General features: G+C 49.9%; 1 protein-coding gene and 1 non-coding gene across 13 annotated transcripts in view; both read right to left on the bottom strand.

The window, feature by feature from the left end:
- DGCR2 (DiGeorge syndrome critical region gene 2) overlaps positions 1–16805 on the bottom strand; it is an 87451-nt gene that overhangs the window by 26797 nt on the left and 43849 nt on the right. For all 12 annotated transcript variants that reach the window (XM_056821427.1, XM_007490460.3, XM_016432518.2 and 9 more), the window contains 3 exons: positions 15718–15794; positions 9923–10102; positions 8440–8643 (listed from right to left, as the gene is read on the bottom strand). In XM_056821427.1, the coding sequence (XP_056677405.1) occupies positions 8440–8643; positions 9923–10102; positions 15718–15794 (461 nt within the window). The remainder of the gene's footprint in view (positions 1–8439; positions 8644–9922; positions 10103–15717; positions 15795–16805) is intronic.
- On the bottom strand, positions 15334–15389 carry MIR7291 (microRNA mir-7291). The gene has a single exon (NR_127494.1). It is a non-coding gene; the product is annotated as a microRNA mir-7291 (primary transcript).

The following is a 16805-nucleotide window of genomic DNA, read 5'->3' as shown; positions in this document are numbered from 1 at the left end:
CCTCATCAATTACTTTCTTTATTCAGTGCTATACCAATCAAACTATCAAAAATTATTTTTAGAGCTAGAAAAAAAAATAAGATTCATCTGGAAGAACAAAAGGTCAAGAATATCAAGGGAACTAATGCAAAAAATGTGAAGGAAGGTGGCCCAGGAGTAACAGATCTCAAACTGTATTACAAAGCAGCAACCATCAAAACAATCTGATACTGGCTAAGAAATAAGAGTGGTGGACCTGTGGAATAGATTAGGCACACAATACACAGTGGTAAATGACCACAGCAATCTATTGTTTGATAAATGCAAAGATCTAAGCATTTGGGATAAGAATTCACTATTTGACAAAAATTGCTAGGAAAATTGAGAAGCAGTTTGGCAGACAACAGATAAAGACCAAAATCTCACAACACATACCAAGATAAGGTCAAAATGGGTACATGATTTAGACATAAAAGGTGACACCATAAGCAAATGAAGGAAACATGCAATATTTTACCTGTCAGATCTATGGATAAGAGACAAATTTAGGACCCAAGAGATAGAGAGCAATACACAATGTAAAATGGATAATTCTGATTGCCCCAGAGAGATCAAAGAAAAAGGGAAAGAGTCTATATGTAAAAAAAAAAACATTTATAGCACGGCTTTTTTGTGGTAGCAAACAATTGGAAATTGAGGGGATACCCATCAACTGGAGAATGACTGAACAAGCCGTGATATATGGTTGTGACAAAATAGCACCGTGCTATAAGAAATGAGGAGCAGGATGACTGAGAAACCTGACAAGACTTCCATGAACTGATGGGAGTGAAATGAGCAGAACCAGGAGAACACTGTATACTGTAACAGAATAATGTGAGGATGCTCAACTGTGAATGACTTAAGTATTCTTAGCAGGACAATGATCCAAGACAATTCCTGAGCACCTATGATGAAAATGCCGTCCACCTTCAGAGAAGGAACTGATGGAGTTGGAATGCAGATCGAAGCAGACTTTTTATAACTTTATTTTTCTTGGTCTCTGTTTTCTTTTGCAACATGGCTGATATGGAAATTTTTTGCATGACTGCACATGTATACTCTATAACAAATTTCTTGCCTTCTCAAGGAGGCAGGTAGGGAGGAGAGTGGGAGGGAGGGAACTTGGAATTCAACATTTTAAAAAGCAAGTTGGAAATTTGTTCCTACATGTAATTGATAAATAAATAAAATAATTTCTTAAATGATCATTCTTGTGCAAACATTAACAACATGGAAATAGGTTTTGATCAAGGACACACATAAAACCCAGTGGAATTGCGTGTCAGCTACGGGAAGGGGTGTGGGGAGGGGAGGGAGGGAAAGAATGTGATTCTTGTAACCAAGGAAAAATGTCCTAAATTGATTAATTAAATACAATTTTTAAAAATATAAATTTATCTCAAGTCTCTTGCTAGACGCCATTCCTGTGGCTTCCCTTCAGGATGACTTCTTCTACCTTCCATCTATCTTCTATGTACCTAGTGGTTTTTGTGATGTCTGCCCTGTAGAATGGGAGCTCCTTGAGGGTAGGAGTGTGGCACAGAATAGTGGCACACACATGGCACAAAATGTGGTACTAACCCACATTTCTTCAAATCTGCTCTGTTGCCCAGAAGTTCTGCCCCAAATAACTGAAATTCTCAGGTTTATCAAACATGGTCCATTGAGTTTGATTGCTTCTGCTTTGTTTTTTACTGTGTTCCACTAACATATTTTTCTTTTTGGTAACAAAGACCCCAAAGATTTTATTTTATTATTGCTCTTGAAAAGTATCATCTGAGGGCGAGAAATGAAATGCTACCTTCAATTCTAATTTTTTTACTCTTTATTTCCCCTGAGATTTTGGCCTTTTTGTTCCTCCAAACCAGGATCTTTATTATTTCATCAAGCTTTCTAAAATAACCCCTTCCTCTCTAATCTGGGGCATTTACTATTAGCATAGCAGTAAATCTATCAATTAACCTAAGAACTCTTGTCACTGTTATAATAATTACAATACTCCACCCAGGAGAAATTAATATTCTTTCAATTAATTATTATTTCCTTAAAGAGAGGTTTGGAATTATATTTTTGTCTTGAGCATATCTTGGTAGATGGATGCCTGAATATTTTATACACTTTGAAATTGTTTTCCATGGGATTTGCCTTTCTGTCTTTTCTTCCAGATATTATTATGATTACTACTGATAATAATAGTAATAAACAGTAACCCTGGTGGTTGCGGTGGCTTTATTTGGCGTGCAACCACCTTATCAAAGCTATTTCTTTTTTCTATTCGATTCTTTGTTGTTTGCTTGGGGCTAAATAAAAACATCAGGTCAAGAGCTAATTGAGCCTCCTACTGCCAATATCTAGGCCTGTAGGGTCTTTTGTCTTGCTACAGATACCAACATTTCTGTAATTGTGTTAAATAACGACAGGAAAAGAAGGAATCTTGCCTCAGTCCTACATTTATTAGGAGAGCTTCTACTGTTTTCTTGCTGCAAATAATGCTACTATTTGGTTTCAAATATATGGTTTTATTACATTAAAAAGATCCTTTTATCCTTCACTTTAGAAGGTTATTATGCTATATTTTGCTAAGGGCTTTTTATCCATCTATTTATATAATGGTGTAATCTGGGGTGTTTTGGGTATGGTTAATTATGGCAGTGGCTTTTCTAAGGCTGAATCATGTTTGGTATAAATTCAACTTGATCAGAGTGAATTATTTTTTTAAATCAATTACTATAGGGGCAGCTAGATGACTCAGTGGATAGAGAACTAGGTCTGGAAGAGGGGAGATCCTGGGTTCAAATCTGGCCTCAGATACTTCCTAGCTGTAAGACCCTGAGCAAGTCACTTAAACCCAACTGGCTACCCTTCTAAGAAAGAAAGAAGTTTAATTATTTTTTAAAATCTATTACTAGAGTCTTTTTGCTAAGACTTTGTTTACAATTTTGTATCATACTCATTAGTGATACGCTAGTTCTCTTTGATTTATCCTTCCCTAGTTTAGGGATTAGGACAATTATTTGTCTTACCAAATTTGGCAGTTTTCTTCCTCAATTTTTGAAAAAAGTTTGTGTAGTATAAGCATGAATTGCTCTTTAACCATCTGATGCCTGTAAAGTTGCCTGTCCCTAGGGCTTTCCTCTTTTGTAATTCAGTTAGTTTGTTCAATTTTATTTGCTGAGATTGGCTCGTTTAAAATGTCCAATTCCCATTCTATTCATTTGGGTGGTTTATGTTTTTCTAAGCAACCATCCATTTCTCCTAAATTCTCAGTTTTTCTAGTATAAGGCTCTCCATAGTTGATTCTGATCATTCTTTTTCTTTCCCCTCTGACCCTGGGTAAGTCACTTACCTCCCACTGCCCAGTCTTTGCTGCTCTTCTGCCCTGGAACCCATACACAGTATTGATTCTAAGGTGGAAGATAGGGGCTTAGGGAAAAAAGTCAGTGGTAAAATATGATCGTGCGAGGCTTCCCGAGCTATCAGCTTATTTACGTGTTTAACTGTCTGGCCTAAGTATTCTGAAGAGCTGTATATCATGAGTTTTCCATTGTGGATACAACTGACTTTTATATAATAGGCTGAAACAAAATTTACCAATTAAAAAAAAGAAGAAAAAAGAAGAATGATGACGTCTAGAGTTTCCAGATGAGGGTAGTAGAGTTGTGAAGACCTAAGAATAAGAACCACAGAAAAGTCTGCCCTAAAAAGGAGATTACTGTGGAGAAGACCAAAGGAGGAAGCTACCTTTTATTTTCCTCCCAAGATTCCAAGCTCTAGGAGAGCAAAGTGGACTCCATTTCCCTCCCTATTTTGTGTTCCACCATGAAAAGATAAACGAAGGGCCCCCTCCGGGGCATCCTCCTCCTCGATGATCCATCACACATCTTCTGTGAAACAGGAGAGCTGACTGGGTTCAGATCCCAGCTCTACCTGTGGGACCAAAGGAAACTCCCTCGATTTTCTTGATTCCCTCATTTGGAAAAAGAGGAGGACTCATAATCCCCTACTCCGTACAGCTGTTGGGTGGAAAGTCATTAAGCAACCTTAAGGTACAAATACGTGAGGAGAAGTGGTGTCCATGGTTCCGTCAGTGAGGTGCATTTCCTCCACCACCAGGACCCTAGACCCATCTAGAACTTAGAGAATTCATCTTGGCAAGTTTCCTGAAGCACACAGAAGTCAAAGGAATTGTTTGGGACCTTCTGGTGTCACATACAGGATCTGAACTCGGGTCCTTCTGATCCTAAGTCTAGCAATCAGTTCCCAATGCCAAATCTCTGAGTTCTGATCTAAATGGAACCCTCACAGACCTGAGATTTCTTCCTCCACCTTCTGTGTCTTCAAGGGTAGCCGGGCCAACTTGGAGGCCAGCCCCCTTCTCCCAACAGCCACTCACCAGTTGACTTGTGGTAACTTCGTGCTTGTGTCTCTCCTGTGGCTCTGCCTAAGGACCCACAACACGCTGCTGGGTAAGGAGGCAAAGTCCTTGGTTACACGGTGATGATATAAGTCAAAGGAATATACCTCTGCCGAGACGATCATTTTAGGTATCTGGCAGAAATGGAATCAGCTCCAAGATCGTGTGAATCATGCCAATCCCAACAGCCCCCTCTGCTGACAAAGCGCCGCTAGCATCGGCATCAGCAAACAGAACAGGACGGAGGCGACCTTCCTCAGGATCACAGGAGAATCTTACAGCTGAGGAACATCGGAAACCTTTACAATGGATACCACAGATGGTCTTTTGTTTTTAAACCCTCCCCTTCCATCCTAGAATCGACACCAGGTACTGGCTCCAAGGCAGAAGCGTGGGAAGGGCTAGGAATTTGGGGTTAAGTGCCCAGGGTCACATAACTAGGACATGTCTGAGGCCAGATCGGAACCCAGGACTGGCTCTCTCTCCATGAGTCACCTACCTGCCCCACACAGACCGTCTTTTCACAAGTTTGTCCAGCGCCCTATTTGGAAACTAACTGGCTTCAGGAACTTCTCCTAAAACACACCTTTTAAAGTTTCCAAAATATCTGATTTTGGAGAGGGGGAATGAAAAGGGGTGGAGGAAAAATCCTATTCAAAGCCATTGGTTGGAGTCCATTTGGAAATAAAATGGGCTACAGAGACAGAGTTCATCCGTGACTATAAATCCCAGTCCAGAGCCACCCTTAGAAAGGGGGAAACCAACACACAAACATCCTCGTTTCACAGCTGTGACATGGGGGCAAGCAGGAGGTAGGGAACCTCCTGAGGGACCAGTAGCGAGGGGACAGGGCCCAAAGGATTGCAAAGAGCATCAACTCCGACAAGTGTGGGCCCTCTGACGCACGAGGGGACCCTCTCCATGACCCAGGGTGCTCCAGGGTCACCGACAGAGGCTCAGATCTTGCAGCAAGACCATGTTGGGCTTGGTGCCCGATGACGTCTGAGGGCTACAAGGGCATAAAAAACGGGGAGGGGAGGCTGGAGATCACGATAAGAAAAGAGGACAGAGACCGATAAGCGTTCCAAACGCCCCGAAGAAGACGAGACCACCACCAAGAGGCAGCTCCAGGACCAACGGGCCCCGCTGATCCTAGAAATGCTTCTTATAGATGGAAATACTCCTGCATTGTGATGTCTGCCAAGATCAGAATAATCCAAAACTATGAATGTATTTCAAAACAGTTATGCAGCAGTTCATAAAAATCAAATCCAAAGAAGCCCTGCCTTCTAGTTGTTCTCTTTTTAAACTCTGCAAAGCTGAGGAACTCTCGTCAAAAGAAGACTGCAGTCAGGAAGGGCTGAGGGACGGGATGGCTGCCTGCCTTCCTGGAGTCTCCTGGGCATTTCCTGACCTCTGAGTATACCACAAGATGGTGTGAAATAATGGATGGGAAACCAGACTTGGTATTAGACACTTGTTAGTCACATGACCCTAGGCAAGTCCCTTGCGAAAAGCTCCCAGATCTACATATTCCACCCCAAACTCTCCCAAGTTTTTTCCTATCAGTTAGTCAGTCAACAAGCATTTGTTAAGGCCTACTGCGTACTAGTTGGTCCATAATTCGGCACTTTCTTTGGCCAGGCGTATGGACTGGACATGCAAAGGGAGGCAAAGCCATGCTGCAGGCCCTCCTGGAGTTCGCAGTCTAATGGGAGACAGCAGGCCAACAACGATGGAGGGCTGGGATATCGCGGGAAGGCAGGGGCCAGGAGAAGGCACGGGTGCCAGACAAGAGCCAGCAGGCTGTGTCACGGGCTCGCCGAGACCGTGGAAGGCAGGAAACGGGCCGTGAGATGGGATCCTGGGGGGTGCCTTGGCAGCAGAAGGCTGGCCTGATGCAGGGAGACATGCGGCGCAGGGGACCCGGCAGCAGTAAAGGGGTGAGTCAGGAGGGCCTGGACCATGGAGCGGAGAGAGGGCGAGAAGGCAGACACAAGACCGGAAACAGGTTCCCTGTGTGGGGCGAGTGCGAGTGGGAAGCTGCGGAGGACACCGAGATCTCCGTTTCCCTCATCTGTAAAATGGGGACAACAGCAGCACCTGCTCCCAAGGCTGCTGCGAGGATACAAAGCCATATTTCTAGGGCCGGAAATACCAGTTACTCTGGAGGCCCAGAGGAGCAGGCGAGCGCCTCAGCGGAGCCGGGGGCAGCAGGCTGAACGCCCTTCAGGGCAGGGCCCGGGCACCACCTCTCCTCATAGCCTCGGCGACGCGCCGTGTCTGCTAAACCCAGGACACGGCCGCCACCTCGGAACTGCAGGCGAGGCACGGGGCCTGGACAGCCAGGCAGAGCCCTGCCGAGAGCCGCGGCACGTCCGCTGGAGCCAGGTGGGCCGGACGAAAGGGGAGGGGGCTCCCCTAGAAGATGGCACGCGCTGCCAGGGCAGGGCTCCCAGGGTGAGGATGAGACAAGGGTGGCAGGGGAGGCCTACACGGGCTGCCGTCAGCATCGGGGAAGGCAGTGCCTCGTCCCTGGACCAGCCCATGACTCTGGACCGTCACCAGGCCCATCGACTACCCCTCTGGTAAACCCTGCAGGAGCCATCAGCAAGCACAGATCGAGGCTTGCTTTGGAGGGAAGCATTGAAGGGTGACAAGACCCAGGCAGGACTCGAGGACTCTGGAGGTCAGCCCAGGTGAGAGAGACGTCGCCTATGGACGAACAGCCCTGGCCCAGCCCAGTCCTGAGGCTCTCCTGGGTGAAAGGAGCCCAGGGAGACCCCCTCCCCCAGACCGCTGTCCTCCAGAAGCTACTCACAGGCTGGGCCCTTCAGGGGAACGTAAATGCTTTGTGGGTAGAAACTGCCTCACGGGACGGCTCCAGGCCCCAGCCTAGCTCAGTGTCTGACACACAGTAGGAGCTGCTCCAAGTTGGTTGAAATCAATGAATCCTGAGCAGCCAAGCGCCCGGCCAGGAGGGTCAGAGCACACACCGCCCCGGAAACAGCAGGAGCCGCCCTGCCTTACGTCCACACAGAACAGTCTGAATCGTAGGACGCGCCGCAGACTTTTCCAGGGAATTCGCGCCCCAGGAAAACGGAATGAGAGCACAGCATTCTCTTCACTAAACAGAAAAGCTGGCATTACTCTAGCATGGTGTTTTTTAAATAGACGACTCAAAAATTTCCCTAGAAGGTGGGAAATTCACAGAAAAATAAGTGAGCTGGGGATGCAAGAGGTGGCACAGGGTCATTCTACCCACTGCTTCAGCAGAACTGGAAGCACCCAATGAGGAGAGGGGACAGGTCAGGAAATGAATGGGAGGCAGCAAGCAAGAGGGGTGAAAAGGCCTTAAAAAGACAATTCATTCTCTCTCTCTCTCTCTCTCTCTCTCTCTCCCTCTCTCTCTCTCTCTCTCTCTCTCTCTCTGTCTCCCTCTCTCTCCCTCCCCTCTCTCTCTCTCCCTCCCTCCCTCTCTGTCTCTCTCCCTCTCTCTCCTTCTCTCTCTCTCTCCCTCTCTCTCTCTCTTTCTCCCTCCCTCTCTCCCTCTCTCCCTCCCTCTCTCCCTCTCTCTCTCTCTCTCTCTCTCTCTCTCCCTCTCTCTCTCTCTTTCTCCCTCCCTCTCTCCCTCTCTCCCTCCCTCTCTCTCTCCCTCTCTCCCTCTCTCCCTCCCTCTCTCTCTCTCCCTCTCCCTCTCTCCCTCCCACTCTCTCTCTCCCCCCCTCTCTCTCCCACTCTTCCCCCCCCTCTCCCTCCCATTCTCTCTCTCCCCCCCCTCTCTCTCTCCCTCTCTCCCTCTCTCTCTCCCTCTCTCCCTCCCTCTCTCTCTCTCTCTCTCTCCCTCTCTCCCTCCCACTCTGTCCCCCCCCACTCTTCCCCCCCCTCTCTCTCTCCCTCCCCCCCTCCCCTGTCTGTCCCCACTCCCCTCGCCTCCTGGTCCACCATGGCTGGTGCAGGGCCCACCATGTCCTATGGGGCATTCGAGGCCGGGCTCCTCCTACCTGGATCCAAGCACATGAACTTGCAGCACTCCTTTGGGTCCTTGTCATACTGCTGGCAGCCCTGGGGCCCCTCGCACAGCGCAGCCACGCACATCTCTGGCTCACCATTGTGGCAGGTACAGCTCAGGCAGGGGTCGTTGCCTTTGGGTGTAAAGTGATAGCCTTCACCCACAATGTTGTCCTTGATGTCCACACACGTTTGGCCTGGGACAGACACACACAGCAGTGGCAGGTTCTAAGCACACCTTTCCAACAGGGCAGAACTAGCAGAAGAAAAGGGAGGTGGGGGAGTACAATGGAAAGGACACTGGATTGGGGGTCCCAGGTCCTGGATTTGAATCCTGCATCTGCAGAGAACTCCCCATGTGACTAAGCCAAGTGCCTGTTCTGAAGCTCAGCCTCATCTCCTGTAAAATGAGGGAGTTCCACCCCCACTTGAAAATCCCAGGACTTCTGAGCATGCCAAGAGCGTCCCAGGCTGACCAGTGCACCCTGTATCTCCAACAGCCCCGGACAAGCAGTCACCAGCCTTGGCACAAAGGCCTCCCATGATCAGAGCAAACTAGCTGGAGCCAACTTCTGGACAGGACCCAGCACGGTAGGAACATAGCCCTCAGGCTGACACAAAATTGATCTTTGCTTTAGCAAAACGGGGCTGGCTGGGGGCAGCGGGGTGGCTCAGGATGGAGAGCCAGGCCTAGAGATGGGAGGTCCTGGGTTCCAATCTGGCCTCAGACCCTTCCCAGCTGTGTGCCCCTGGGCAAGTCCCTTGACCCCCTTTGCCTAGCCCTCAGCACTCTTCTGCCTTGGAACCAATACACAGTATTGATGCTAAGACGGAAGGTGAGGGTAAAGAAAAAAAAACAGGGCTGGCTGAATGGTAAGTCCCGACCCGCTCAACAATGAGCATTCACAGGCACCCACAGTATGACAGCCTGGGTCTTCTGCTCGCTGTTGGGGGGACCAAAAGGATCCCATCTCCGGGGGGAATTCAGGAAGGAGCCCAGACGGGGTGGAGCCCGGGCGGAGGGCTCCCTCTGGCAGTGCCAGGATGCCCAAAGGTCAGCACTATCTACGTCCACCTCCAGAATCGCGGCCTCAACGTCATCCACCCTCTGAGGTTCTCCAGAGGCATTTGGCCAATTCATGAAGCTCACAGATCATGGGGCTGCTGAGGGGCACCTCTGACAGCCGCTGGGAGCCTTTGGTGTGCAGGAGACCCAGAAGGGGCCGAAGCTGCCACCCGGGCAGCAGCATTCGCAGGGCACGGAAGCTCATTCCCTCCCTCTGTCCCAGCTGCCATCATTGCAGACGGCAGCGCCAGCTCCCACCTCCGGAGGACGGTCTGTGTACGGCTCACCAAGGCCCAAGAATGAGCGAGAGCATCATCCGGCTAACCTGCCACCCTCCCTGCCGTGGCGAGCCCCAAACACCCTCTGACCGGGCCCTGGGCCCAGTCGGAGGCAGAGGGGCGGCGGCTTACTTCTTTTGCAGAGGAAGGAAGACTTCTCATAGCAGTTCTCCGCATACCAGCTGTGCAAGTCGTGGTGCCTCAGGGTGGGGAAATGGAAGCACTGCAGCTGGGCACAGAGCACGTTGTCATTCTCGGGCACAGCTGAAGCGAAGATGGGGTCTGGAGGCTTTAAAAAGTCCTCGGAGGGACCTAGACAAGAAACACCAACAGGCAAGGGAAGATCAGCAGGCAGAGAGGGGGCAGAGCCAACATCATTTCCTCCGTGTCCGCGGGACAAGAGCCAGCCCACCACACAGCCTACACCAAGAGGGCTCTGGGGGCACCTCCTGGAAGGGCCCAGGATCAGCAAGGCACAACTGGAAGAGGAAGAAGGGGAAGATCCTACATATACAGCAGACCCATTCCACAGACAGGAGACTGAGGCATGGGGGGGGGGGGGGCGGGGGGCACAACCTGCTCACAGCTCATCAGTGTCCCTGAGACACTTTTACAGGATGGTTGGTGCCACAAGATGATACCCTTAGCAATGGGCTATAGAACTCTTTTTAATCTCTTACTTTCCCTCTTAGACTCAACACTGTGTTGGTTCTAAGGCAGAAGAGTGGTAAGCGCTAGGCAATGGGGGTCAAGTGACTTGCCCAGGGTCACCCAGCTAGGAACTGTCTGAGGCCAGCTTTGAACCCAGGACCTCCCATCTCTGTGCCTGGCTCTAATACCCATCTGCCCCCCAATATGATCATTCTTAAGGGAGGAAATCCCAGCTAATAACGGCCACATGAAAAAATGCTCCAAATCGCAATTGAGCAGAGAAATGCAAATGAAAGCCAGCCTGAGCTCCTCTCCCCTGTGAAGCCTGGCTTCCTCTGCACCACCTTCCAGGCTCAAAAACCTCGGGCAGCTCGACCTTGGTGCTTTCCTTCACCAGACAAGGCCTTTCGGTTCCCACTTCCAGGAAGCTCCCAAGTTTCTTTGAATTCTTCCAAGTTGTTGGCTAACTTCTCCACCAGTGGCTTCACTCAACAGTGGACCTCCTTCTAGGCTTTTTCATAGGCTGGAGAAATGGGTATAAAGCTCATGCTGGCTACCCCTTCTCGAGCCACATAGTTCTCTCCTCCATCAGGTCCCTCGTGTCCTTTCTTGCCATAAATCCTGAGTAACATCGATGTTACGGAATACTTACACCCACCTGCACATGTCATTGGAACTCTGAATTTCTGGGATTGGGGAGTTCCATGATTGGCAACCACGGAAAGGGACACCCAAGATCCCACATCCTTCAGCCACAGCTCCCCATCCAACCGCATGGCACATACGGACCCCTTACCCACTTGGTTTTTCCTGCCAAGGTGCAGATCTCACAAAAGTGGCCCTGGAATGGCCACCAAAGCAGAAGCAAACACAAGCATTTGGAGAAGCGAACGCATCTCCTCTTGGGCAGGGCATGCTCTCGGATGCTCGGCTGAGGGCACGTCCCATCGTTTAACAGGGGACATCGCATCAGAGGATCGCCGAGCCAAGCTCCCGTAGTGCAAATGTGACTGATGCACTGGAAATACCTTGTGGGGAGAGGCCTCTACCACGTCAGAAAAGAAGGATCTGAGGAGCTCATCACTAGGCAGCAGACACAGTCTTCTGGGCAAGTCACCAAGGGCTCAGATCCATTTTTTTTTTTAATTTTCATTAAGGGCAGCCTCACCACGTAGCTAAAGCAGCCTCATAAAGATGAGAAAGTGGGTTTATCAGTCAACAGTTATTGGTGTCTGGAGGCAGCTAAGTGACTCAGTGGATTGTGTGTCAGGCCTAGAGATGAGGTCCTGGAGGTTCAAATCCAGCCTCAAACATTTCTTAGCTGGATGACCTTGTCCAAGTCACTTAATTGCCTAACCCTTACTGTTCTTCAGCATTGGAACCCATACACAGTACAGAGTCTAAGACAAGGCAAGGGCTTAAAAAAAAAAGTATATTATTCCAATCTTTTCCATTCCTTTGGAACCTCTTTCAGAAAAATAACAGCTCATTTTCAGAGTATTACAGTGTGCAAAACCCTTTTTTCACAATTCTGTGAAGCAGGTAGGACAAGGATTATCTCCATTTTATAGATGAGGAAACTGAGGTACAGATAGGCTAAGTCACTCACCCACAGTTCCCATCAACTGTAGGACAGGGATGTCAATCCATGTGGAGGGCTCCTCCACTCTGGAAGCCTTCAGCTACAGGCTGGATGACCACTTGCCCAGACTGCTTAGGGAGGAGCTGGACAAGATGCTGCTGAGGTTCCCTCCATCTCTGTGAGCCTGAGATTCTGCCCTAAATCCAAAACCCTTCCCACTGACCCACAAGGCTTCTTCAATGGGAGATGGCTCAGCTGAACCCTCCTATTCAATCTTTCATTTTCTTTCCCTGATCTAATCGCCAAGACTTCCTTTCCATCCACAAGGACACGAGTCCTTGTTATCTTTTGAATAGATGATGCAAAAGGCCTTTTGATGTGTCATCCTGTGTCCTCAGACAGGTCCAAGTCCTCCTTGGCACTGATTCACCTGATATGATCTCTTAAAATACACCACTGCACTGATCCTTAGTTCTCAAGGCCCTGTGGCACCCCATGACCTTTAAGATAGCCTCTAGCTTCCTGTTTAGCCTTTTTTGGGGGGAAGTTCTATTTCCTCCATCAGTTCCGGGGTGGATGGGTCTCCTCTCTGGGTCTCCTCCAGAATGGCCAGCTCATCACAGGGGTGGGGGTGAGGGGAGCCTCTAAATTGTGGTTCGGGGAGGTGATGAGTAACTGACCTCACGGGGCAGCAAAGTGGAAGGCCACTCGGTCACATCTAGAGAATTCAAGGACTGCCAAGATGGCGTACGCTCCTGGCCATGAAGTAAGAGACAAAAGGGACAATAAAAAGTCGTGTCCAGTTGGGTGAGTGGCATTCCATGCTCTTCTTCATCCAACGCCACAAGTCCCAGAACAGCAGCACAGGGCTCAGGGCTGCTACAATGAGCACGACCACAAATTCCTATTGACGGCAAAGTCCGTCCTTTGAGAATGAGGCATAAAGAAGCAGGGGCAGAGCCGCAGGGCCGCCTTCTCCAGGACACGGAGGTCCATGCTGAGGAGGGGCGAGCAAGGACAGAGCAGGACACCTCGAAGGCCAAGCTCTCTGACAGCAGAAAACTAGGCCGTGAGCAGACAACACCTCCACGTGTAACGACTAAAATCTCTTGGGAGATTGTATTAATTTGTAATTAATTCTTAGTAGAAGTTAGAGAGAGACAGAGAAAGAGAGAACAATCACCAGCCTGCCCTAACTAAAAAAACAACTTCTACCCTTCCCCAGTTCCAGTTCCCAGCCAAGGCTCAAGCCAAGTCATAGATGCTCCAGAGAAGGGAGCACGTCGTGTGTCCAGCCAGAGAAAGTCCTGAGTGAGAGAATGAACCACTTTATGTAGGGCCAATGAGGCCACTCCTCCTGCGCCTCTGATTGGCCAGGCTTAATTCAGACTGATCCCCAAGTCCTGACTTCTGGATGTGGCACCCATCACGCAGGACCTTCCTCCAGATACCTCTGAGGCATTTCAGTCACATGACTCACCAGCACCCTGACTTAACAGGCTATGTGGGGAAAGGGTGACGTTTTATATTAATTTCACACAATGGAGGAAGAAGTGCCAGACGAGCCAGTGGCCACACATCCCAGATCAGAATTCCCTCCCAACCCACTGGCCATGGAATGCGGAGCATTCTGTCAGATCCCAGGGCAGGCAAGCGGCCAGTCCGAAAATGAGAGCCTCTCCTGAGCTTTTAAGGCCTAGAGACCCCTGACCCTACCTTATCTTTCCAGCCTCCCTGTATGTAATTCTCCATCCCACATGCAGAAATCCAGCCAGATGGGTCTTTTCTGGGTTTCTCACGACACTCATCTCCTATCTCCATCCCTTTGGCCGCCCCCAGTGCAGAATGCACTCCCTTCTCGTCTCACCCTCTTCAAATCTCTCTTCCTACAAGATGCAGCTTAAACTGGTGCCTTTCTTTTTTCTTTCTAACCAGTTCATTCTTTTTTTTTCCAGTTACATGTAAAAACAGTTGCTTTCTGACCTTTTGCACTTTGAATCCTCTCCCAAACAGCAAGCAACCTGCTAGAGGCTATTCCAGGATCGAGGCTCCACTCAAAGGCACCTTTTCTGGCCCCCAGCCTGCCCGCAATGGAATGACTGTCTTTCCTTTGTATTTATTGGCTCCCCAGTGGGATGTGAGGATCTTGAGAGAAGGGATCCTTTCGTCCTTTGAATCTGTATTCCGAGTGTAGTTCCTGGTACAGAATGGGTGCTTATAAATTGCTGACTGACTGCCTGAGAGGACCTTTTGAATGGGAGATTTCTGATGAAGCTCACGTGGCTTCTGGGACCCTCTGGGCCAAGCGCCAGGATTTTCTGACCTTGGAGATGCTGACTTGGGCAGCAAGCAAACCCCTCAGGCTGCTTGACAGCACAGACTTTCACTGGTCCCTCCTCCTACTGGCCCAAACTTCCCCAAGTCAGCACTGACCACAGTCATGGGTATTTCCAATGGGCAAAGAATGGAGCAAAAGGCAAGGAAACACCCTGGTGGTCTTCTCTGATTGCAGGAGGGCTCCCTCTCCAGGCACAAGCTAGAGCGCTGCTTCACTTCCAGCAGTCCATGGCCCGTCACCAGCATCCCTCAGGCCCCCCCAGGTCCCTCCTTCTCTCCTTCCATGCCTGAATGCCGATGAGAGTGCCCCAACACAACTTGGCTTTGTGCGGTACCACCGGGATCAGCAAGCCCAGGCAGGAAGTGAAGTTGTGTCTTGTTTTTCTGGAAGCTTCTGAAGAGCTAGATATGTGGGAGGCCTAACAGGGAAGGAAATGGGAAGAGTGGGGACAAGGTGAGTGGGAGAAGGCCACCATGCAGGGGAAGTCTCAAAGCAGATCTGCTCTACCATGTTTTAGGGGTCACAGATGAAGATCTGCCGGGTCCCCTTGGGGCTCTGTGTACCCCATCAGCTGGCTGGCTGAACTTCGGAGCTTCCAGCCTCTCCTGCTGGCCTCCCCACCAAGACAGAGACGTCCCTGGATAAAGCTTCAAAGTCAAAGATGGGAGCTATGTTCTCCTCCAGGGCTAGCCAGAAAGTGGGCCATGCATGGGCAGCCCAAAGTAGAGGCCTGGCCAAAGGGGCTGCCTCCTCAGAGAGCCTGGCTGTTCCGACATTTACTGGCATGGCGGTCGTCAGTGTTGGAAAGAGCCCTCAGCAGGATCTGGAAGAAGGCCTTGGCCTCCCATGCAGTGCTCGAAGGTGGCCGGGGTCCCCACGTCAGTGTCCACTGCTCAGTCTGCGCCAGGTCCTCCTCTGCCTTCTTGCAAGATCAGATCCAGAGCTGTAAGTGAAATCTTGAGCCAAGTCTTTTCTGTGCCTGGACCTGTGAAGATGGAATCTAGCATCTCTTCACAGGGAGAGCCACAGAATGGACTGCTCCTAGGATCTAAGGGGCACCTCCCTTTTCCTCGTCCACAGGGGCTAACGCTTCCCTTTGCCTGCAAACAGCTCTCTTCCTCAGGACCAAGCTCTAAAGCAAATCGAATGGTAGATGCCTGGCGAGGATCTGATGAACCATCACAGATCACGGCCATGGAGCTCACAGGCCTCCATTTTACAGATGAGAAAACGGAGGCCCACGGTGATGCAGTGATTTGGCCAACTTGGAAGAATCTGCAGTGAGACTGAAACCCGGGTTTCTCTGGCGCCGTTCCCCTCTCAAGGGTGACTGGGCGACTGAGAGGGAGCACTTACCTTTGTGAGCCACCTCCCAGTGACCTTCCAGAGAACGATTTCGACCCGTGATGACATACTGATAGCCAACCCAGAACCTATGTAGAAGGACAAACCAAGAAAGCGCAGTTGGGATTTCTCTCGGCCTCTTACTGCTGCTCCGTCCCCTCTGATGTACCCAGCAAGGGGTACTCAGCTCACAAGAGGAGGGAACAGTGGGCTCCTGACTGCCTCGGGGCCTTCTTATTCAGAGCCACCATTGTGCAGGAGGCCCCAGACACCCCACTGGAGCACAGCTCTAGCAGCTACAACCGGCTCCCTCCAGGGCCCCATGCCTGGGATCCTGGGAGCCCACTGAGTCACGTGGCCCAGGTCCTACGGCCTGTGGAGGCTGGTGTGCCCATGAGCACACTTGTAAAACACAAACAGTACACTCACCCACAATCTGATGAATGCTTCAAAGAGGGAGCACTTAGCTTTGTACCAAAAGTAGCATTCTTCAGCTACACAGCTCCAAAGAAATGCTTTCCTGGGTCTTGGTTTAACCAAGGGGATGATAATCTATCCTTGCTCGTTATGTCGGAGCCACAGAGAATCAAAGGAAAAGCCTCGACATAAGGGAGGTTGTCACGTTTGTAATTTACGGCTGGGCCTAAAGACTACAAGCAGAAATCCTACTTTAAGGATCTTTCACCCGTGGTGACAAAGCTGCGGGCGCGTCTGTCATTCATCTTCGCTCATGCCAAAGAATGAGGCGTATAAAGAAAGAGCAGTCCTATGGGCCTCCCTCCCCAATCCCCAACATCCTTGAGGAAAGCTCAGTCGTTGGCATCTCAACACTAACCTTAGTCCGGAGGGTCTTCAATCTTAAACCCTTAAACTCTGGCCTGGACCCCCGGACAGCAACCTGAAGAAGCCCACGGACCCCACCGGCAACAGTCTGATCCTAGGAAGACCGTCCGGTCCAAGGGAGACCGTAGATCCCTCTGGCAGCTCTCTGGTCTAGGGAAGGCTACAGAACCCTGGAGGGGCTAGGGGCAATCATAATTTTTTTAAAAAACAAACTCCAGGCCGCAGGCCTCAAGGTAAGAACCTCTGCTAAAGGCCTG

This window comes from Monodelphis domestica, chromosome 3 (genome assembly GCF_027887165.1).
Source record: "Monodelphis domestica isolate mMonDom1 chromosome 3, mMonDom1.pri, whole genome shotgun sequence".
NCBI classification, from domain to species: Eukaryota; Metazoa; Chordata; class Mammalia; order Didelphimorphia; family Didelphidae; genus Monodelphis; species Monodelphis domestica.
The sequence above is the reverse complement of the archived record's forward strand: the minus strand, read 5'-3'. Positions and strand labels throughout refer to the sequence as shown.